The 24,571-nt window shown below is 40.0% G+C and overlaps 1 protein-coding gene across 12 annotated transcripts in view; it reads left to right on the top strand.

Moving 5' to 3' along the window:
- The window catches only part of LOC122446204 (cGMP-dependent protein kinase 1-like), an 849,064-nt gene that overhangs the window by 85,579 nt on the left and 738,914 nt on the right, over positions 1-24,571 (top strand). For 6 of the 12 annotated variants that reach the window (XR_006270817.1, XR_006270818.1, XR_006270819.1 and 3 more), the window contains exon 1: positions 4,234-8,010. The exons of 1 other annotated variant lie outside the window; for it this stretch is intronic. Coding sequence is in view for 5 of the 11 variants with exons in the window: in XM_043476127.1 (XP_043332062.1) it covers positions 7,700-8,010 (311 nt within the window). In the remaining 6 variants the exon portion in view is untranslated. Of the gene's footprint in view, positions 1-4,218; positions 8,011-24,571 lie in introns of those variants that run through there. 5 more of the 12 variants (XM_043476130.1, XM_043476129.1, XM_043476127.1 and 2 more) reach the window with 4 other exon arrangements.

Genomic DNA, 24,571 nt, shown 5'->3' on the forward strand with positions numbered 1-24,571 from the left:
TGTTAGAACTGGACATGGACCAACAGACTGGTTCCAAATAGGAAAAGGAGTACGTCAAGGCTGTATAGTGTCACCCTGCTTATTTAATTTATATGCAGAGTACATCATGAGAAATACTGGACTGGATGCAGCACAAACTGGGATCAAGATTGCTGGGAGAAATATCAATAACCTCAGACATGCAGATGACACCACCCTTATGGCAGAAGTGAAGAACTAAAGAGCCTCTTGATGAAAATGAAAGAGGAGAGTGAAAAAGTTGGTTTAAAGCTCGACATTCAGAAAACTAAGATCATGGCATCTGGTCCCATCACTTCATGGCAAATAGATGGGAAAACAATGGAATCAGTGTCAGACTTTATATTTTTGGGCTCCAAAATTACTGCAGATGTTGACTACAGCCATGAAATTAAAAGATGCTTGCTCCTTGGAAGAAAAGTTATAACCAACCTAGACAGCATATTAAAAGCAGAGACATTACTTTGCCAACAAAGGTCCATCTCGTCAAGGCTATGGTTTTTCCAGTAGTCATGTATGGATGTGAGAGTTGGACTACAAAGACAGCTGAGCACTGAAGAATTGATGCTTTTGAACTGCAGTGTTGGAGAAGACTCTTGAGAGTCCCTTGGCCTGCAAGGAGATCCAACCAGTCCATCCTAAAAGAAATCAATCCTGAATATTCATTGAAAGGACTGATGTTGAAGCTGAAACTCCAATACTTTGGCCACCTGATGCGAAGAGCTGACTCATTTGAAAAGACCCTGATGCTGGGAAAGATTGAAGATGGGAGGAGAAGTGGACGACAGAGGATGAGATGGTTGGATGGCATCACTGACTCAATGGACATGTGTTTGAGTAAGCTACAGGAGTTGGTGATGGACAGGGAGGCCTGGCATGCTGTAGTCTATGGGGTTGCAAAGAGTCGGACACAACTGAGTGACTGAACTGAACTGAACTGAACCCCATAGACTGCAGCACGCCAGGCTTCCCTGTCCTTCACTGTCTCCCGGAGTTTGCTCAAATTGATGTCCATTGAATCGGTGATGCTATCTAACCATCTTATCCTTTGCTGCTCTCCTTTCCTTCTGCCTTCAACCTTTCCCAGCATCAGAGTCTTTTTCAATGAGTCAGCTCTTAGTATCAGGTGGCCAAGGTATTGGAGCTTCAGCTTCAGCATCTGTCCTTCCAGTGAATATTCAGGGTTGATTTCCTTTAGGATTGATTGGTTTGATCTCCTTGCAGTCCAAGGGAGCCTCAAGAGTCTTCTCCAGCACCACAATTGAAAAGCATCTAGACATATACATTGGGCAAAGTGACTGATACTTTAACAGTTGGTTACAAGTACATAGCATAGTGTTTGCATCTCATGAACCCCAGCCTAGGGCTCTATCCTTGTTTCAAGGGTAATGCTTTTATAACTATTGTGTACCATATGTTGACCCTAGAATGACATCTATGTTTTTACCAGCCAACTATTTCATTTGTGTATCATTAGAGATGGATTTCTGGCTTCCATTTCTTGATAATTATGTAAAAATCAAATATCAAGGGTTTCTTTAATTTGAAGTTAGTTTATATTTACTTTTCCATTAAGTTCACAAGAGTGAAGATTTCTATACATTTCTCGACTATATCTTTTTGCCTATAGCTTCCCCTCTCCTCCAAATCTCTGATATTCTCAGTTGTATTTTGCCGTCTTTCTCTGGCTTAGTTCATTCAAGTTATTTACTGATAGAAAGTCAATTCACTGAAACTTGTACTCTATTATCTTTCTTACATCTTCAGTACTTGCCCACCTTACTAATTTTAAGAGGTTCTCAAGAAGAGTGTTTTTTTTTTATTTGTTTGTTTTGCTTTTACTTTAAATTTGGATTACAAAACAAGTGGGAGGGAAATCGCCAAGTTATATCAGTAGTTAAATGCTATTTAAAATAAAAGGAACAATAAAAAAATCATTGACTCAGAGCTGTTCTCCTGTAAGCCACATGCTATCAAATAATGTTTTAAATACAAAATTACCTTTGCAAATATTTTTGAATACTTTGTGGGAAATGCTGATCATTGAGTTAGGAAATGATGTACATTTAATCTGCCAGAAAAATCACTACTGAAATGGAACTGATAAACTGTAACTTATTAATCAGATACAGGGATGTTGCCTACTCATGTGTATATTCACTGGACTTAAATTTAGCAAGATGTTTTGTGAATAAAGCATTTTAAATTCCATTTTACACATTAAAAACTTTTCCGTTTATGAAGAACACCACAGAAAACAGAATACTTTTCTTCTTAAAAAACGTTTAGTTCTTCTGGTCTTTGGAGATGATCAGCTGAGTAAAGAGTACAAAGAAATACTCTTCTTGGTAAATAGCACATGGCTTTCCATGCACATTAGTTTAGGCTGAGGTCCAGTAATAACTTAGCATCATCTTATGCAGTGGAATATAAGAATTCATTTCAACTAATATTAAGTATGACACTAATTCTGTATTAAACTCTAAGCACATTAGCAAGTATGGTACAAGGCACTATGACTTTCCATGTCTCTGCAGTAAGTTTTTCATCATTAATGTTTTATGTTTTTTTCCCTTTTCCATGCACAACTTATCATTTGTGATAGTGTGACTTCAGAGCAGCCCTACCATTAGAATTTTTATTTATATTCATTTAAATATGTATTCCCGATGACCAAATCTAGTCACCAAACACAATAATCATAATCATATAATCCTATAAGAGTTAATCAAATAGCAGGAACTTGAATTGTTGTGCTTAGTCTCTAAGAATCCAATCTGTCTAAATTCTAGATTTTTATAACAGCAAACCAAAAAGAGAGCCTTGAATCCTTGTCTGACTTATCAAAGTAATTAAAATTCTATTGTCTGACTCCTCTCCCCTTTACAGTCCAAAGACAATTCCTGTGGTGTATTAGTATGCATTGAATTGGATGATTGCTTTCCTAAAACATATTCACAGAAACAAATGTGTAAGTGGGTTTGTAATGTGCTTAAAACAATAGGTATTATTATTACAGATCTTCCTTGGTTTTACTTTTCTATCAGTAACTTTGAATACAAAATATGAAAATATTTGTAAAATAGAGAGGCTTTGCATTCCTGAATTATAGAGGATGATCAGCTTTCCTGGTTTGCCCAGGACCAAGGTGTAACTAGGTCTTTAGTGTAAAAAGTAGGACAGTCCCAACCAATTTTAATATTAAAACAAGGGCAATCCCAGGTAAATGGGTACAAGTTGGTGACCATAAACCGAAGATGAAGTGAGGCTGAAATAAAGACAGTTTGGGGAAAAGGAACTTTTAAAAAATATTTTTCCTACTGTTTTACAATTTTCCAAATTTCTCCTCTTCCCACGTCCCTAACTCCAAAGTCAGGCCAGTTATGTTAATTAATATCTTATCACTCTGGATCCAGAAGAAGGCATTACCAACCCTTGGAAGTCCTGCAGAACACAGTGAGGGGCAGTGGTAGGGGAATGAGCTCTGCACCAAATGGTCTGGATTTGATATTAGGTGAGTGATGAGATGGTTAGATAGCATCACTGACTATGTGGACATGAATTTGAGCAAACTCCAGGAGATAATGGAGGAAAGAGGAGCCTGGTGTGCTACAGTTCATGGGGTAGCAGACTCGGACACAGGTTAGAGACTGAACAACAACACAAGGTGAGTGATTCTCTGCTTCCCTTTTCTCAAATATAAAAGGAAATGATGTCCAACTCATAAGATTACATGAACAGTGCTTGTTATACATTAAGTGTTCCAGGAAGTTAGTTATTTTTATTGTGGTCACGATTAAGATGGACATTTTAGAGCAAACTAGTGTGTTTACCACTATTAGTTACCTTTATATCTAGATTCTTCTGTAAGGGGCTGCTTACATGACCTATAAAGCTTAGTTATGTTTTTGGTTTGTTTTTGGTTTTGTTTTTTGCTGTTCAAGACATGTACATGAAATGACAGAAGGAAGTTTTGATTTGCAGACTCTTGCAGGAAATGTTTGGTTCAGTTTAGTTGCTCAGTTGTGTCCGACTCTTTGCGACCCCATGGACTGAAGCATGCCAGGCCTCCATGTCCATAGCACCAGTGGAATGGGCAGCTGGATGACAAAATTATCACAGTTATTTTGAGGCTAACTATGTTTTTAGTGTAGAATAATACATTCAAAAGACTTTTTTTTAATTGCCAATATTACGATAAAGCTGAATTACTGAAGGTCTCATTAAGTGATTCTGAGATCCCCATTAAGTAAGGTGTTGTATTAGTTATTCTCAATCATGAGGGTTGGATGCAGAATTGAAGAGCATTAATATGCCACAGGTGGATCTGGCTATTGGAATTTTGCTCCTGTTAGAGCTATAACAAAGAGAGACTGCTGAAAAGTTACTCTGGAATTCCAGTATATGAATTAAGTTCCTTCAAAATGGCATTGTTCTATGCTTTAGCATCTAACATCAAGACCTCATCCCAACTAGGCAGTGGGAAAGCTGAATATATGCAGTTTCAGTCCACCCCAAATTTGCGGCAGCCACTTTCTAATAGCAGAAAGTAGACTTGTGTGTGATCTGTGATATGATAACTTAGCCAATTAAGTTTATTATAAGACATATAGTAAATATATCTGTCTGTTGAAATGAAACTATAATACCTAGATTTTGTATGTAAAATTTATTTCCAGCATTTACCAAATGCAATGCAAAAGATGTTTAAGAAAATATTAGAATCACTCAAAAGGTAGAGATAGAAAACCAAGGTCCCTCAAGATTTAAACAAACAGTCAAGGACATCACTGAAATACTTAAAATATTTATTTTGACTTTAAAAATAGAAAAGCCTAGAATTCAGGATTTTTCATATATAAAGTATTTAAGGATAATTTTATTTTTTTCATTATATACAGTAATGCAGCCAAATATATTCTTATAACTTGAACATCTTTTAAAGTGTAAGTCAAATTGTAATAGCCATATCTTCTCAGCTGTTTACTTTCTTTGCATTTATTACAACAGATTTCTGATTCTCACCATGGGATTCATCAAGGAATATATTTTGTATCACAAGAATTCCATTTAAAATGAAAATGTAACATCCTCTAGTGGTATATAGATTATGGTAGTTTAGTGAAAAATATTTACATAACAGTGGAAGAAATTTCATTTTTGTTTAAAAAAAACTTATTTTTTTCTTGGTTTAAATGCAATTTTTTATTTTTGGGGAAAATGCTTTAGTTTCTTTTATCCTTTGTATGTGTAGACAAGCTTTCTACAAATGAAGAAGAATCTTCTTACTTTGTGCTGCTCAAAGACATTAAATAACCCCATTTAAGCCTCAAATGAACCTTACAGCATAATTTTGCTTAGCAGTTGTCTAATGATGTCCCCTATACAATGCCCCTGATATATTTTTAGACATAAACTCTTGGGCTCCTGAACCCCTATAACAGATCTATAGGAAAGGAGTCTCATTAAGTTTTCGACATTTTCCCATGGAATTAAAGAATTCCCATAGGTTAAATAGGATAAGAATTTGGCCTTTTGCCTGGAAGAAGGAAAATGTCATGGAAGCTCTTTTAGAAAAGAGTCAGTTATACAAAGCCAGAGCACTTCTGCTTGGTTTAGTTTTCATTAAAACAACGATAATTCAGAACTATTTACTGCTCTCAGTATTTGTAAGTTAATCATGTTTGTTTGGGGGAATCATTCACCTTGTACAATGCATTCTGAAATAAATGCACTTCTGAAAACATCCACATTGGAAAGCAGAACAATTGTGTCATATGTCTAGTGAGAGAATTAAATCACAATCTGGGTAGAATGTTTAGGATTGTGTATCCTTTTTCATTTATACCTTAATTACAGACAAAATTAAATACACTACATCAAAAAGCTTATTAAGGTGACACTAGCTAGCTGGTTCTGTTCTTTTCTTTCCTCCTTTTTTCCTCATTCGCCTCCCCATTTTCCTTTTTGCTCTTCTTAGAACAGGTTGTGTATTCAAAAGCAAAAGTGAGCACTTTTTTTGAGACTGATACATGTCCTTGGCTACTGTAGATTCCAGTGAATAGTTCTGGATTGCAATTCAGAATCTTAGTGTATCTTCTGTCTACTTTGTTTTATTTAGTGTTAAGGAATGGCCAAATAGAACATCGAGGATTATAACATTGAGTTCTCAAGAATCGTAATTAAAGGACTGCTAATAAAGATGCTAAAAATTTAAATGACTCGGTGAAGATTTAGGTAAATATGAGGAATTTAAGTGTTATGGAAGATTCTAAACATGATAGAAGAATTGCCCTTGGACAAAAAGTATGCTATCTAAATTGTCATCATTTTAGGAAAAACGGAGCAGGCAGGGATGGGGGCGGTGGGGGTGGGGCGGTACGGTGTACAGTTTACCCCGGCCCGTCTAGGGTCCCCCCTTTTCTTTAAGATTTTCTCTCTTCGTCAAAGTTTGTGTCTTGCCGTTCAAGGGGAAGGCTAGCGCCCTAACAGTTTGGTTACTAAGAAAGTAATTTTAGGTTCAATTTCAGAGTGAACTTTTTCGAATACCGCAGTGATTTTGACCTGCCCGCCTCCCACCCCCGACTCCCCGCTGCAAATTCAGCAAGTGGAAGGAGGAAGGCCCTTCCACGAACTATTCCGCAGACACTGGTTAAGTGGGACGGACAGTGGGGAAGCTGAGCAGCCTTCTAGAGCTCAGTCCCATCCCGTTCTGGCCTTTGCCCTAAGAAGAGTTCATGAATCCGAGTTTAGAAGCAGCGGAAAGGGGAGTCATTCGAAGCAGCTGGAAACGCTGGCGCGGGTGGGGGTGGGATCAGAAGCTCTCCCTCTCCCCCAAAAGCACCCGGGTGTGAGTGGAAACCCCTCCCCTGCACCGATTCGCTCTCCTCTCCTGAGAGGCAAGTTTGTTTTCGAGCGTTACCACCTGTGTGAGGCGCTCCCCGTGAGGAAGGCGGCGAGGCAGACGCGAGAGCTCAGCCACAGGCTGGGGATCCTTTCTCCGCGAGGCTGCCAGTCCAGACACCTCCAGAACTCAGAGCGCTTACGAGGCAGAGTCCGCTCTGCCCTCGCTCGTCGCGGGGATTGTAGTCCCCACATCCTCCAGCCCGGTAGGCTCCGGGGCGGCAGACGCCTCCCCAGTTTGCTCGGGGTCCCTCCGGCCCTCTCCCGCCCGCCTCCCCGCCCCCGAAGTAGTGCTCCCGCCTCGCTCCGCCCGCGCATCCCCTGGCGCGCCCAGAGGTTTATCAGGCTCCCCACACTCTCCGCCGGCTTCCTTCGGCGCCCGGCCGAGTGACCCGGGCAGACCCGCCGCGGCCTCGGAGCCCCCCACCGCACCCGCACCGTACGAGCCCCTTCTCCCGTGGCCCGGCCACCGCGCTCGCGTCTCTCCTCCCCGGCGCCCGCCACGGTTCAGGTGGAAGCCCGGCCCGACCTGCCGTTTGGCTTATCCCGGCTCTCAGCCTCCCAGTCAGCCCGGAGAAGTGGAATCTGCCCTGAAACTCTCGGTGGCTGGAGCCGGCAGACTGGGCATGCTCAGAAGCCAAGGCTGGCTTTGGTCTCAAGTAGGAAGCTTTTGCACTCGGGAGGCAGCAGCGACTTTGGGGAAAGTTGATCGGAGAGGGGAGGAAGCCCCAAGACGCGGAGCAGCGGCAGGAAGGAGCCCCCGGCAGCCCGGAGGAGCATGGGCACCCTGCGGGATTTACAGTACGCGCTCCAGGAGAAGATCGAGGAGCTGAGGCAGCGGGATGCTCTCATCGACGAGCTGGAGCTGGAGTTGGATCAGAAGGACGAACTGATCCAGAAGCTGCAGAACGAGCTGGACAAGTACCGTTCGGTGATCCGGCCGGCCACCCAGCAGGCGCAGAAGCAGAGCGCGAGCACCTTGCAAGGCGAGCCGCGAACCAAGCGGCAGGCGATCTCCGCTGAGCCCACCGCCTTTGACATCCAGGATCTCAGCCATGTGACCCTGCCCTTCTACCCCAAGAGTCCACAGTAAGCAGGGGTTACGCTCCGGGTCCGTGTGGCACCCGGTCGGTGGGGAGCTGCGGGTCTATGTATTGTCTGTCGGCTCCCGCCCCTCCCGCTTGCCTTGTTGATCCTCACCCTCAGAAATGTTTCATTTTAACCCACACTTCTTGAGGGGCCGTGCACGTTTCTCAGATCAGACTCACTGCACCTACGTTGCCTTCCTGTCTTTGTTAGATGTCAAGCTATTTTTTTTAATACATATATACGTTCATATAGGCCATCTACTGTACGTAGAGTTTGAATGCGCCCCAGGTGTGTGTCAGGTTGTGTATGTATGAGTGAGAGAATTGAAAGCCTCATCTCCTAAATGCCCTGGCAAACCTGCCCAACCGGAAAATCCTAACTGCAGGCTCATCAGACTTGAAATGCGTCTGCTATCACCCTTACTTTCTATGCTTTTGTGGCTCTCCCGGATTTCTCTACATGCTGGTGATTCTCACTGGTACCCTTCAAACCTGATGTTCTGGCATCATTAAAGTGTCAAAAATAAGCAGATACACATATAAAAGGAAAGTTTTTGATTTCCAGAATTGGATGACATTTACAATCCACAAATGGAAACCTAGTCTGTTGATTTTTTAAAAATATTTTTTTCATAATATTTGAAGGAGAATATTGCTTATATTCCTTAAGGACTTAATATAATGTTGCTAATGGGGTGCCTCTGTCTCCCTCAGAAGGTTACATGTTTCTGGGGTCAGGTGAAGAGAAGTCCACTTACCTTTACTGACATCGTGGACACATCATTTGCCTCACTCCTGGCTTCTGATGCAACCACTCTGGTATTGTTCTAGCATTTTAAACAACTGTGTAGTTCTGATGTCAGTGGGTTTCACAACCTGGGTGGGAAAGTTGAATGGAACTTGTTACACATCACTCAACTTGGAGTTCTTATGGATAGTAAAGTGGCAGGAACACGAAGTTAGCAGAGAATAAGCACCCAGATGAATGGTATTTTAAGTTACTAATGACAGAATTGATAAACCAAGGGATTTGTTACTCTATTCCAAACTACATCACACTGGCTGGATGACAGGTGTTACATAATAATACAAGGTCCCTGGGAGCCTTTCACTTAATAAACACAAAGATTTAATATAAGGAGAAAGAGTATTGGACTGTTCCCATTTGTATTTATTGGATAGGGGTGGGGGGGGGAGCAGATTGTGAGTATATACTAATTATAGTTTTGAAAACTTAGACTTGTTCCTCTCCTTGTTGGTTGCCATAGAACATTTGCTGTTTCCTCATGCAGATTTAGCTTAAGGAGGAATTGGTATTCTCTGTATGGGGAGAAAAGACAATAAAGATACACATTTCTGAGATTCTAACCTCACCAGGTTGCCCTAATAGTTGAGTGGATTTAGATCTACTTTAGAAACCTGAATGATCTGAATCCACTTCAGATTTCTCCGGTAAGTTAATTTGCAGTGCTGACATGCTTGCCTGTTTCAGCTAACGAGGTACATGGCCATCTCTCCAGGGCCAAGTTTTGCATAATGAAAAAAATAACTCAAAGACAGCTCTCTGCATCTTTCAGCACACCATAGGATCTCATTTTAGTATCGGCAGGACTTTGGAGTAACTCAGAGCAAACTCTCCTTTCTTAAAAAGACCATTTTAATCAGTTTTATTTGAAGCATGATCAAGCCAGCTGATAACTCCAATGAAACAATTTATCGGACAAGATCTAAAGGAATCTAGGCAGTATAGTCTGAGCTGTATAATGTGGTAAAGTTTTAGAAATCTCTTAGTGCATGACAGACAGAACAACTAGATTTTTTTTAAGTCCATGGTGGAAAATGAAATTGGCAAATAATTCACAACATCCGGTTATGATCAGCATTTTATCAGTTGAACCACACTGTGCATTTGCATTCTTATCTTTATTTAATAACTTGTACTTTTAGGAAGTCAGCTATTAAGGTATCACCATGAAGGGTTTGGGGATTCTGAAGGATTTACATTGAAGAAAACTATAGAATGAATGTCTTCCAAACTTAAATAATTTTGGAAAAACATCTGTTCTTTTTTCACACTTACATAAAGAAAACTAGAATAAAATTGGCTTGCGTGGTAGAGTGTACCTTTGGTAAGAGGAGAAGCATATTGTATGCAAAATGATTACACTTAGGTCATTTGAATGATCATACAAGGTAGTTCCACGAAGAATTAGGAAAACTTAACCGAAGTGAAAGAGACTCGTTTGAATTTCTGTTTATTTCACTATAAACAATTTGATTATACCGACTTACTGGCAACAAGTGTTTATATCTTTATATTTTATTTTTAGTTCAGCCTAAATTTGGTCATCTTTTTAAAACTTGCAGATTTTTGAGAGTTTGAGTTAAAATGAAATCATCAAAATAGCCCAAAATTGATTGCAAATTCATGCTCATGTAGTTTTCTATTCTCTTTCTACTGGATGTAGGTAACTGTCCAGAGAATGTCCTACTCAGTTATCTGATGTATCCATATATGTATGTTTACTTTTTGCTTACTGAGGTTGCCTTCTAAGGATTAGAATCTTTAAAAAACTTCTTTGTGTTTTTTTTTAAGTAATCATTTGACAAATAGTATAACATGTAAATTAACTTATGAACTTAAATCATCTTAATAGTTCTGGTTTGGAGTTTTCCCTGTGTGCTAGGAATTGGAGGGAAGGCTGTGTGGGATTCCAGCTCAGAGCCAGGCACTCCTGCTGCACCTGTGAGTGCTTATGAGGGCTGGTATTTTTGTTTGACTCTTTTACACATGTGTAGAAATAGCCCGAAAACCCTTTTTCTGTTGTGAATGTGATGGGCAAAAGAACTGGTTAGCAAATTGGAATCTATACTCCACTGCTCCTAAATAACTACTTGAGAAGGTAAAACTATCAGACTGTATGTTTTGGATTGAATTAGGTAAATAAATCCTTAAAGATGAAAACTGTATAAAATATTCATTTTTTTTTTTTTTACAAGATAGCCTGTTGATTATGCAGACAGTGTAGTACTCATGGATTTTTAAAGTAATTTTATTTCATGCTAGTTTATTCCTGAAAATTGACTCTGTGGTAGGTTAGAACATTCAGTCACTGGTATGTTGATCTCTAAACCCTTTACCTATGGTAAATATTCTCAAGTCCTTTCCATTTTGCCCTCCTAAGAGTTGAGTTCCTGTCAGAAGTTATTAGTGTCTCTGTATTTTTGTTAAGCTGTTAGCCCAGAGGTAACCGAATTTCAAAGGATGATGATGTGTTTTGTTTTGTAACATGACACGCTTGACTGTGAAGGACTTTGGAGAGCTGAGGATAAAAAGAAATATATTCTTCTTATTTTTAGGGAGGCATTCATTTTAACACAATCTTATCTGATTATTTTTAAGCCTTGACATAGTACATTTCAAGAGAAATAGAATCTTCCTAAAGGCTCTCTGTTAGGAAGTTGGGAAAATTCTAGGATTTTAGTGTAATCATAGATGACATAATATTAAAGCATAAGTATCATCAGAGGTAACAATTACATTTCAGATACGTCCAGTAGGTCAGTTCAGCAGTTTTGTGGAACGTGCAAGTTAGTGTCAGGCATTCAGATGACCATGTGCAAGTTAGTGTCAGGCATTCGGATGTGAGATGTGTGAGTCCTATCACAAAGGAGTTAACCAGGGCTTAACAATACTGCACAAGAGAATATTCTAGAAATAGAGTAAGGCAAGTCACATAGGAGATCCCTAAGACAGTTGGCAAAACAAAATTGAGCCCATTTAATTTTAGGGTATCAGAAACTCTTGTGGAAGTCGAGGTGTTTAAAGTATTTGATCGATGGCGTGATTTAGGTGTGTGGTGATGGGGTGAGAGTGGTGGGGTTAGGGTGGGGAGGGCCATCAGCAAAGGGTCAAGACAACAAAGGAAAGCAGAGGGTACATCTGGGGAATCACAGCAACTAGTGCCTGTACCAGAATACCATGTGGGAATTGAGGAAAACCACGCTGCAGCCAGAGAGGATCCGGATGAGTAGCTGAGACGGCGTTTCTGCTTGTTTTTAGAATAACTGAGGGGGGTATGTGTGTGTGTGTGCACGTGCATGCATGCACACTTACACTGAGGACTAATTGTTACCCATTAGTAAAGCTCTGAATCTCAGAATGTCATTCCAGTCCAGCATCTCCCACCTGCATGGTTCTGATAATAACTAAAACTATCCTGACTAGGTAATAATATTTAATTTAACCAAGCAGCAGATGATTAACACTCTTAAAGAAGCTGAGTTCTGCTCTTAAAGAAAACAAGTTCCTCTTTCCACTCACTTCTGAATGTTCCCACTGGAAATAATCTCATTTTATGCCACAGACTAGCATGGTGGATTCTTCACACACCCCAGCAAACAGAACCTAGGTGGCACTTGAACCTCAGGTTGATTTTGTAAATTCATCTTCCTTGTTCTTATGGGGGAGTTCAATTCCAACTTAATGTTATTCTAATAGACTATCCAATTTAAGTTTGATTGTTAATTTGACATTATAGTCTATGCAATAAAATTGAAGTTGTAGCAGCCTTTATAAAAATAAGACCAGGCTGTTAAAACCATATTAGGGTATTTTGAAGCACAGTTTGTGCCCCTAAAATGGGGCTTATCATGAAAATACCGACAAGCCTTTCAATAGAGTAGCTCTAGAAACTGCCTGAGAATATAAATGACCAAGTTCCTTGCTTTCCTGGGCCACATTTCCAAGCTTCCACTACTTTTATTTCACTAAAGAGTTGGGTTTGGATTCTTAATAGTGAAGGATAGAAGAAGGAGGATGATGTCTCTATTGTTGCTGTTTGCAGGTTATAAGGCATATGGACGCATTTTTTTTTCTCCCTGTCTGCCTAGCAATAGAGGGTCTCCATAGTATCCTAGCAACCAGATTCGAACACCAGACTGCTGCTCTTTCTCCCATTTTTGCCATAGGTGCTGCTGCCTATCCCAGAGAACTGGGCCCGATGCTAGCACTCAGACCCTCCGACTTGAATGTTCCACGCTCTGAGAACGCAAGACAATATGATAAATAAGAGCATGCTGAAAGCAGCATTTACCCGTATGCGCAACAGCTTATTATGCAATCACATCTGTGGCATTTTGAATCCTAATCTGAACTGTTGAGCTGGCGCTGTTTGCCACCCCTTCCCTGACAGTCCCTCTCTTATTTCCACATACCCAGCCTTCTGACACCAGTTCCCCTTCCTTCTCACCATCTTCTATAATGACTGCATTCCTCGGCACCTCCTTCAAATGTGTTTTCTGGTAAGTTAAGTATGTGCAGCCTGTTTGAACTCCGAATATATCTTGTTTCTAAGAGCAGAGGGATGTTCTCCCTCCAAAACTGTCATGTAAATATAAACAAGAGCACAGAATCTGTAGCTACACAGAGCAGATGTTGAGCAAAAGGTGGGACTAATAGTATACTCTCAAAGCGTCTTGCTTCTGAATGGGCTTTTTAATCATAGTTATTAATAGGAAAGAAGCAGGAGGGAGTGGGAAGAAGAGATGTGTGTCAGGAGGACAGGAAAGGGCAAAACAGGATGACTACTGTGAAAGCTATGGCATGTTTGCCAAGTTGAAAAGGATTAGTGGGCTTTGTGGGCAAGTGAATAGGCAATGAGACTGGAACAGAATTTACAGGTAAGAGGGAACTTTGTGTATGAAAACACCCGAATTGGAATGTACCAATGGCTGGCCTCCTTTGGGAGTTGAAACCATACTGGAATTTTGGTTAAAAAACCATTAAAATGTTTCCCTTTAGACCAATGCTTGTTTTGAATACCTCGTACTGTCCCTTTGAAACATCCTTTAGTCTGATACTAGGGAGGGCTTGATGGTCTTTGTGCAGGCCATCATGCAGAAAAAGAAAGTGGAGGGTAAGTCAGTGCATCACTGTTTCTGAAGAAAATAGGTCAGAATGGTTGCCCATCATGATCGCAATGGCTGACATTTATTGAGCCCTTACTCTGTGTCAGACCTCTGCTCTCGGAGCTTTACATAGATTGTCTTTTTTAAATCAAATAACCTTGTGAGAAACACTCTGGATTATCCCATTTCGTGGCAGTGAGGGACAAGACACTGAAATTCAGAGAAGCTAAGTAACTTGCTCAAAGCCACACACTTTGTAAAAGGCTGAATTGGAATTTGAACTTGAGAGCCCTTCTCATTAGCCTCTAGGTTCTTCTGCTTCCCAAAGGGGTGGGAAGATTAGGCAATTTCATGATCCTAATAGATACCATAAAGGCTGTTCTGTGGGGAGTATCTGCTCACCAGTAATTAAATAGGAAGCAGAAGTGTTTGGGGTAAAGTGGAAAAAATAAGACAGGACCAAACCAAAGTTTGGTTCCCAAACTTTACTGCTGCACATTAGAATCATCTGAGGAGCTTTAAAAAAACCCAAACCCATTAAAATCAGAATGTCTGGAGGTGGAAGCCAACCATCAGTGTTTTTTAAAGATTTCTCAGATAGTTCCAGTGAACAGCATGATGTAGGAAACAGTCTGATGAGAAGACAACAGGTGTGTGTGTCTGTGTGTGTTTGTGTGTGTCTGTGTGTGTGTATGAGAGAGAGAGGGAGAGAGAGAGAGAGAGAGGGAGGGTGAGAGGGGAGAGGGAGAGAAATATTAAAGCAACAGGATAAACTTTCCACTTAAAGAGTTGAATGTGTCTGTTGTCTAAAACCTTTAACTACTAAGGACTTGGAAAAGCAACAGGGTTTTGTTTTTGTTTTTTCCAAATTGTAGGTGTATACTATTTAGTTAATGCCTGTTGTTTATTCTCTCAAAGAAATAATCATTACCTTACCAAGTTCATCGGTTCTCAACCCTAGGCTTCATGTTAGAATCACCTAGGGAATTAAAAAAAAATTTTTCCTGGGGTGCCACCTCCAGGGATTCTGATTTAATTGCCCCTTGGTGGGCTGGAGGCGGAGGTATATTGTTTGCACTCCCAAGGCAACTCTAATATGCAGCCAGGATCGAGAACCTCCTTAGTGGCTCATTCCTACAGGTTCCTGGAATTGCCATCCCCTGGGAAAGCACTTTTCTTGGTTCTTTTTTTTTTTTTTCTTTTTTACTAACCCTAATCCCCTGCTTGCAGTGGAGCCAGGCAGATCCAGTTTCCCACTTTCCATAGCACCCATACTTGTCACTTTCACCATGATCTCTGGGGTGACCTGCAGGGCTCTGGGCCACAGAAAGTGGCAGCAGCTCCCTTCCGTGGGTAAGTATGCTTCCCTCTTTCTTGCCAGCCATGAGTCCTGGCCATGATTCAAATATGACACCTTAGGGTCAGCCATCCGCCCAAGTTTGTTTTCCACTCTCACCGAGGGGAGCTGCCTCGTGAGCCAATAAGATTGTTTCCTGGTATCCCAGATGCTTCTGTGAAATGTTCTGTACTTCAAGGTGAAACAATGACTAGCCCCTCCTTGGGAGAGACGCACAGGGCTCCTAGTGCCTCCTCTTCTGGTATGTGATGTCTCTGTAGCCAGCTACAGTTTTTTTTTTTTTTTCTCCTACAGATATTTTATCCTTTTAAGGCAAACAGCCTGCGCTCAGGCTGAGGAGTACTTTCCAGGGAGGCTTCAGAGAAAGCAGAGCTAGTACATCAAGCTCTCAGCCCCCTTTCCAGACGGTCTGGTCTGAGTAGTGAACAGGGCTGGGCCCTGCTGGCAGACGAGAGGACTGATGTGACGGTTGTAGCAGGAGAATCTTGGTGTGTCCCTCAGAAAAGCTCCCGAAAGCGCTGGGAATTCCTACGCCTTGTGGTCACAACCTCACTGCTGCTCCCATTTCCAAGTTTTGGGTCTCTCTCTAGCCCTTTCCCCTTATATTGTTAAAAAACAAAACAAAATACAAAGTCTTTAAGATGTCCCTAATTTTCTCTGATAGGAGCCTATTTACATGTGTAATTGAATCATTATCTTCTCAGGTAAGGATCAATCAGTTATAGTACTTTATATAAGTGATGAAAACAGCTAATATAATTACTAATACTTTTTTGGTAAAAAAAAAAAAAAATCTCTTTCGAATTGGAGTCAGTGAGAAGCTTTCTTGCTTCTTTCTCCCTCCTTCTAAAACATGAAAATGTATTCAGCTGACAGTGTAACAGTAGAGTAGATGTCATAAGGCTGCGCAGAGGGTTGGGGACATTAATTACATAGGGAAAATAATCATAAGGAAAGTAAACACTTTCATTATGAATCCAGTTTCTTGTCATGCATTTGATTATTGGACCTAAATGGGAAGGACAAGAGGAATTAGCAACAATAAACGAAACAAAAACTAAAGCATGTGTTCAGCTGTGTAGCTTAGCAGTTAGCAGCAGAAAGAGGGTCAGCATTGATGGTAGGACCCTGGGAAAGGATCTGTGTCTTAGAATTTTTATAACCCAAGATACAAAAGGATGGGGAATTGTATAGAAAAAGAATCAGTGACAATTTAGTGTCAATATATGCTACTTCCACCTGTATCTACAATTTTTTAAAAAATGTTAATTACCTTTGGCTGTCTAAAGATCATAAGTGCTAATTGAACTTCACCAGAAATCCTTTATAACAGGTGCAATTTCATTGCCTTCCATATAGAGGTGAAGTAACTTAAGCCCTGCAAAAGTATATGTTAATAGTTTAAATTGTTAATAGGTCTCAAAAACAGATCTCTTAATGCTGTGGACCTTCTAATGCTCAGTTATATTTTCTTACTTTAAGACCATATCTGCTCTTTATGAGTAGCATTGTATTTCTTTGAACTTGAAATAATTATAGTATCAGCAGTCAGTTTAATTTGGTTAATTGTGTTCCATGTCAGTGATGACAAATACACTTTAGTTAAGCACAGTAGTTTTGCTGTTTTCTAAAACAATTGTATTACAGTGCTATCACGCTTTCACTAGATTTAGGCCAAGGAATAATGAGATAATGTGGGGGAAAAACATCTCTTTCTGAATATACTGTAGATCATCTTAATGGTCCAACTCTATCAATAAATTATGGTGTTGACAGTGCTTCTAAGTCTGGACTGGGAGGAAAGAAAAAAAGAGTTGTCATGACAAGCAAGAAAAATGGGAATTTAAAATTTTGCCCCCCTGGAGTTATTGCTACTGATGGACTGCAGGGTGGATTGGTCATTCTTTTTGGCGTTTACAGGTGGCTGGCGAGCATGCTATATAAGCCAGCATAGCTCTCACTTACATCTTCTTAAGATGTGCTCTGCCTAAATCACTGGTGACTGAAAAACACATTTTATATTACCATCAGGGAGAAAAGATGGCCTCATATTTGACTTGCATGGTTTTGACAGGGTGTCACCATACCCTTTACAGAGGAATATTAAACATCTAAAAATGACAAGTACTACTTTGCTAAGCCTGTAGTGGCAACTCATGCCAGTGGAAGGAGAGAAAAGAAAAGATGCGGAGGAATAAAGCCTAGAGTCCGCTGCTTGCGCTGTGGAGCTCTGTGTGAATCATGGTCTTCGTTCTGCCTAACTGCAGCAAGTAGAAGGGGAAAAAGTGGAAGCAGTGACGGGTTTTCTTTTCTTGGACTCCAAAATCACTGCGGATGGTAACTGCAGTCATGAAATTAAATGACACTTGCTCATTGGAAGGAAAACTGTGAAAAACCTAGACAGCGTATTAAAAAGCAGAGACATCACTTTGCCAACAGCAGTCCGTGTAGTCAAAGCTATGATTTTCCCAGTAGTCATGTATGGATGTGAGAGTTGGACCATGAAGACTGAGTCCTGAAGAAATGATTCTTTCAAGTTGCGGTGCTGGAGAAGACTCTTGAGATTCTCTTGGGCTTCAGGAATATCAAACTAGTCAATCTTAAAGGAAATAAACCCTGAATATTCACTGGAAGAACTGATGCTGAAGCTCCAATACTTTGGCCATCTTATGCGAAGAACTGACTCGTTAGAAAAGACCCTGATGCTGGGATAGATTGAAAGCAAAAGGAGAAGGGGGCCGCAGAGGGTGAAATGGTTAGATAGCACCATTGACTCAATGGACATGAGTTTGAGCAAACTCTGGAAGATAGTGGAGGACAGAGGAGCCTGGCATGCTGCAGTCCATGGGGTCGCAAAAAGTTGGACACAACTTAGTGACTAAACAACAATAACACATATTTAGTAACTAGCTGAGGATACCAAAGGTTAGAAAAGGAAGTCCAGAGACACTCAGCAAAGTAAGAGTCATTTTTTGGTTGGGAGATCTGTTCAGTGAATCACTCTTTTATTTTGAGAACTTTTACAGTTCTGAATTTTTAGAGGAAAATCCTTTTTCTCCCACAGCATTTGGTACAGTGCAAAATGAAAGAATTGCTCAAAGTTTCTAGTCATTCACTTAATACTTTGTAAAAATATAATATTCAACTCCATTATCCATTTGTATGAACAATGTTTCTTGTAGATCCGAAAAGCTTTAGAATATTTTGAAAGGAACTCTGCTTGACTGTTTCTTTATAGTGGTAGCCTTCATCAGGGGCTAGTCATTTTCTTCAAAATCTAACTTCAGACTTTTAGTTGTTCTTCATAAAAGAAAAATACAGCATGAAAAATTGTAATCTGCCTGACTGCCTTCTAGATGTTTTAGTATTATTTAGTATGGAGATCTACACTCTCTTACTGAAAGAAAAAAAGAAACAAGAACTAAATGACTTCTTGTTCATGAAGCATTGAATAGCATAAAATTAAATGATTATTACTTTGAAATAGTCCTCATGAAAAGGAATGGCAAAGAAATACAATAAGGAGCCCACTGTGAATGAAACATTTTTTATTAGCTTCTTGCCACCTCTTTGCATACTTCATGAATTCATCTGGCCTTTGCCTTTTTTATGCTTTGCTTAAGGCATTAAGATGTCTTTTTCCCCTTCTTTTTGAGTTTTGGTGGGAAATAGCTAGTGTATTTTTTTTAAAGAGGTTTTTGTTTTTTTGAAAGAGAACTACTAGAAGAGTATAGTCTGTGGCATTGGAAATAATATTGAGTAGGTACTGAGAAGTTCTGGGAATGGAGAAGTTAGATGCTTTGAAGCATTATATATGTATGAGTGTTTACATGCTTATGGATTATTACAAGAAATTATTTCAGAGAATTCTGATATTTAAAGAGAATCCTGTTATTTCCACTGAAAGTTAGAGTCCATCTATAATATGGTTATTTTAAGCAATCCAGAGTTACCCTTCTATTACCTCAAAAATTAAGAGATAAAAAGAACTGATATAAAAAAAAAAAACACTTTGGTAAAGAGCTCACAGCAGAACATGCTGAGGTAAACCAGGTGAAGCACGTCACCAAAACCTTCATACTAAAATGTGAGACAGAACACTGCTCATCACAGAGAAGGCTATCTTTCCCAGTTGACCCTTTCTCTTCTGTGGCTTGTCTTTTTCTTTTGGTACCACCGCTGAAGTCCTGTGACCTGTAAGTCATTTATCATCACAGAGCAGTGCTCTGTCTTCTGGATTCCTAAGGGTTACTGTCAGTGTGATAGATGGAAAAGATCTCAAGTAGACATTATTTGTCTTGGCAAGAGTGGCTTTTTCTGCTAGATGAACTTAGAGGTCATTAAATAACACCGAGGTGAACCCTTGCTAGTGAGTTTTTAAATCATGATAGATTTCCCCCTTTTCTTCTTGACTACCATCACCATATTTCAAAAGTTCTTTTTGTAGTTCAGTCTATTGCTTCATCATGATTAAGGGTTTCTTGTTCAAACTAGACTCATTCTTTATCTTTTCTTCTTTTTTTTTCCCCCTAGACATAGAACAATCACTCTCATCTTTACTGAAATCCTTTATAAAATGAAGGTAATAATTGTCACTTTTAAGCCTGGTCTTTACTGGCCAATTAGTGTTGCCACTGCTGCTACTGCTAATTATTACTAAAATATTTGCCTGACTGTAGACTACATAAGCTTTCTCATTTAATTCTCACAGTAATTTGATAAAGTAGGTACCCTTCATCCCATTTATTCAGATAGAGAAAGTGAGGCACAGAGAAGTTAAATAACTTGCTCAAAATAAAATCGTAGGTTGAAACAGGCAAAAGCACGTGTGTGTGACCCCAGAGTCCATGCGTGTTCTCTCTGTGCCATGAGTCTCGTTGATTGTCCCAACAACTCATTTTTTTAAAGGATATGTCCTATTTCAATTCTCTTTCATGATTGTGCTCCTTTTTGTGGTAGTGGTGGTGGTGGTTTAGTCACTAAAGTTGTGTCTGATTCTTGTGAGCCCATGGGCTGTGGCCTTCCAGGCTTCTCTGCCAATGGGATTTTTCCAGGCAAGAATACTGGAGTGGATTGCCATTTCCTTCTCCAGGGGAATCTTCCCAACACAGGAGAACCCTGGTCTCCTGCATTGCAGGTAGATTCTTTACCGACTGAGCTCAGGGAATTTTTCATATATCCACATTTTTTCATGCCCATATAGTGATAAACATGTGGTGGCCAAGAATTATCCCTTTTTGAGACTAGTAAACCTAAGTATCAAGGAAGCTCTTCTTTTAGGAAACTGTATTTCTGTTGTGTTCAAATTGTTACCTAATACGGTTGCTTGTGCCTAAAGCAGTTTTTGCTGTATCATATGCAGAAAACTTTCTCTGTCTTTTGTCCTTTCACATTTTGTTTTCATTTGTTATCAGTTAAGAATGTTTTTAGTGGCCTGTGCCACTAATTTTAAATTTAAATTCTCATTTTAAAGAAACATTTCCTCATTTATCAATGCTCTATTTCCTTATCTATTTCCCCCTAAGTGTTAGCATCTTAATTTAACTGAGTATTATTAGAAAGTTTATAAAATACCTTCTGATTCTTTTTTTTTTTTTTCTGGTAACATAGTCTGAGAATTAGTTTTCAGTTGTTTATTTGTTCAATTTTTACCAAATATTTCTTAAATGATTACTCTAGTGTAGAGCTCTGTTAGATGTAGCTCTTTCTCAACCCCAGATATGCTAGGAAAAAAATAAAAAGACATTACCTTTTCAGGGTTTTTACAAGAATTGAGCTCAGGGTACATGGACTGGAGGCTGATGTCCAGTTCTCAGTGTCTGACTTTGTCGTGCTGTGTACTTTGTCTTCTTCATGTCCCTCCGAGTCTGAATTTCTTCAGGCGGGTCATTATTTGGTTAGCATCTCCTTCTCTTGCAAGATGGTAAATGCCATGAACACAATACCAGTTTCTCTTCTGCTCCATCTTGTAACTTTGGAGCCCAGAATAGGGCTGGCGCCCAGTAGAGGCTTGGTAACTCTTAGCCAGAAGAAGGACAGAAAAGAAGCCTCTCCAAGTTCTTGGCCCTCATATGCTTCATCTTTGAAATTTAAAATTTTGAAAATGGGAAGCATATCACTGGCTCAATAGAGCTTGGGGGCATCTTTGTCTTGGCCAGAAGAGTTTTACAAACTTTCAACTTGAATGCCTTGTTACACCTTTGTGGGAGGCCCTGTGCTCCAAGAGTTCATCACAGCCCCTGACACTCTATACAGTCTTTATCTAGCTCATCATCTCTCTTGTTTGTGTTATCTCCTGGCCTCTGAAGGCATTTCAGATTTCCACTTGGAAACTTGCGATTGCATGGTCTTGAAAAGTCCCTTCTAGTTGGAATAAGATGAGATTCTAAATTACCTTTCTACAGAAGCATATTTTTTCTCCAACTGAAATGTCTCAACTTAAGCTCTGTGACATAAAACCTCATAAATAGGTTAACACCTCAAAAAGTAACTGGGTTAATTGAGAAATACATGCCTGGAATGAATGGGAATAACTTAAAGAATGATCTATCAAAAATTTAAATCCTTTTTTGTGGACACAGAATTCTCACTAACAAAATCCTGTCAAGTTTATGATAATAGCTTGCTGATTTTAACTATCCAAATAGTCACATAGATTTTAATATTATGAGATGATGGAGATCATTAAACTCATGATAAAATAAAATTTCATTAGGTGTTTACCTCAAGAATAACCATAATAAAATAGGGAACATTAAAGATTGATTCTGTTTGGCATATTTTCTCTTAGCTCTTCAGAATGGAACCTGAAAACACTGAATCCTAAGAAAAAAAACTTTTTAAAAACTCTTATCTGACCTTATGCTTCTGTTAATGGCTGAAGTTAAATTCCTAAAAGACCTATGTATCAATGCAACTGTGTATCTTGTATCTAATAAAAAGTGAAGCTTAATAACATCTATTAATTGGCTGGAGAAGTAAATGTAGGTCATTTATGCCTCACAGTATCTAAATGGATAAAGGAGAACAGATCATTTCCATTTTACAGAAGAGATGATTAAGGATCAATGAGGTGAGGTCACACAACCCATAAGTGATAACTCTGTCAATACAGCAGCTCCATAAGTGATAACTCCATAACCCATAAGGGATAACTCTGTGACTCCAACAGCTCATAAGTGATAACTCTGTAAATACAACAGGCTATCAGACTCAGTTCATCCTTCTTTCCACACTGTGTGCAGCATCAATGCATCATGAGATGGTCTTGAGAATCCACTGAGTTCTGTGGTTCAGCAGTGCATTTATGGAAAATCCAAGCAGGTAGGCTCAGAACACAGCATATACAATGGATATGGGCATGGGCTCCCTTTCGGTTGCTACTTTCCTACTCACAAGGAGTATGAGATTGAGTCTATCTGAGCTTCTGTTTTCTCATTGTGAGTGAGGATTTAATTAGAGATCTTGTTTGTGAGTCCCTCAGTACAGGATATAAAACATATTATGGAGTTCTGCAAATAGCGGAAGACATAAGCTGTTGAAATTATCATTATATTTTCAGTGTTACTAAGTTAAACCCAATTCCATTGTTGTTGTTCAGTTGCTGAATTGTGTCTGACTCTTTGCAGCCCCATGGACTGCAGCACGCCAGGCTCCCCTGTCCTTCACTGCCTCCCAGATTTTGCTCAAACTCATGTCCATTGAGTCAGTGATGCCATCCAACCATCTCATCCTTTGTTGTCCCCTTCTCCTCCTGCCCTCAGTCTTTCCTAACATCAGGGTCTTTTCCAGTGAGTTGCTCTTTGCATTATTAGAGTTCTGTAAACATTGCACTCATCTCACATGCTAGTAAATTAATGCTTAAAATTCTCCAAGCTAGGCTTCAGCAATACGTGAACTGTGAACTTCCAGATGTTCAAGCTGGTTTTAAAAAAGGCAGAGGAACCAGAGATCAAATTGCCAACATCTGTTGGATCATCAAAAAGCAAGAGAGTTCCAGAAAAACTCTTTCTGCTTTGTTGACTATGCCAAAGCCTTTGACTGTGTGGATCACAATAAACTGTGGAAAATTCTTCAAGAGATGGGAATACCAGACCACCTGACCTGCCTCTTGAGAAACCTGTATGCAGGTCAGGAAGCAACAGTTAGAACTGAACATGGAACAAGAGACTGGTTCCAAACAGGAAAAGAAGTACGTCAAGGCTGTATATTGTCACCTTGCTTGTTTAACTTATATGAAGAGTACATCATGAGAAACACTGGGCTGGAGGAAGCACAAACTGGAATCAAGATTGCTAGGAGAAATATCAGTAACCTCAGATACGCAGATGACACCACCCTTATGGCAGAAAGTGAAGAAGAACTAAAGAGCCTCTTGATGAAAGTGAAAGAGGAGAGTGAAAAAGTTGGCTTAAAGCTCGACATTCAGAAAACTAAGATCATCTGATCCCATCATTTCATGGAAAATAGATGGGGAAACAGTGGAAACAGTGTCAGACTTTATTTTTGAGGGCTCCAAAATGACTGCAGATGGTGATTGCAGCCATGAAACTAAAAGATGCTTACCCCTTGGAAGGAAAGTTATGACCAACCTAGAGAGCATATTAAAAAGCAGAGACATTACTTTGTCAACAAAGGTCTGTCTAGTCAAGGCTGTGGTTTTTCCAGTAGTCATGTATGGATGTGAGAGTTGGACTATAAAGAAAGCTGAGTGCTGAAGAATTGATGCTTTTGAACTGTGGTGTTAGAGAAGACTCTTGAGAGTCTCTTGGACTACAAGGAGATCCAACCAGTCCATCCTAAAGGAGATCAGTCCTGGGTGTTCATTGGAAGGACTGATGTTGAAGTGAAACTCCAATCTTTGGCCACCTGATGCAAAGAGCTGACTCATTTGAGAACACCCTGATGCTGGGAAAGATTGAGGGCAGGAGGAGAAGGGGACGACAGAGGATGAGATGGTTGGATGGCGTCACCGACTCAATGGACATGGGTTTGGGTGGACTCTGGGAGTTGGTGATGGAAAAGGAGGCCTGGCGTGCTACAGTTCATAGGGTCGCAAAGAGTTGGACATGACTGAGAGACTGAACTGGAACATCTTTTAACCAAACTGAAGAGCACAGGTGGAAAGTGTGTCAGTCATGACAAGGTCCCAGAGGACAGCCAGTGCAACCCAGCCTGGTTTTGTGGGGTCTGACTCAGGAAGACTGAGTAATGGCAAGATTCCCGTGTTGACTTCCGTGGGCTAACTGTGGATAGGGAACGGCAAATATAAAGCAAGCTTGCAGGTTTGTAATTA

This window comes from Cervus canadensis, chromosome 8 (assembly GCF_019320065.1).
Source record: "Cervus canadensis isolate Bull #8, Minnesota chromosome 8, ASM1932006v1, whole genome shotgun sequence".
In the NCBI taxonomy this organism is placed as follows: Eukaryota; Metazoa; Chordata; class Mammalia; order Artiodactyla; family Cervidae; genus Cervus; species Cervus canadensis.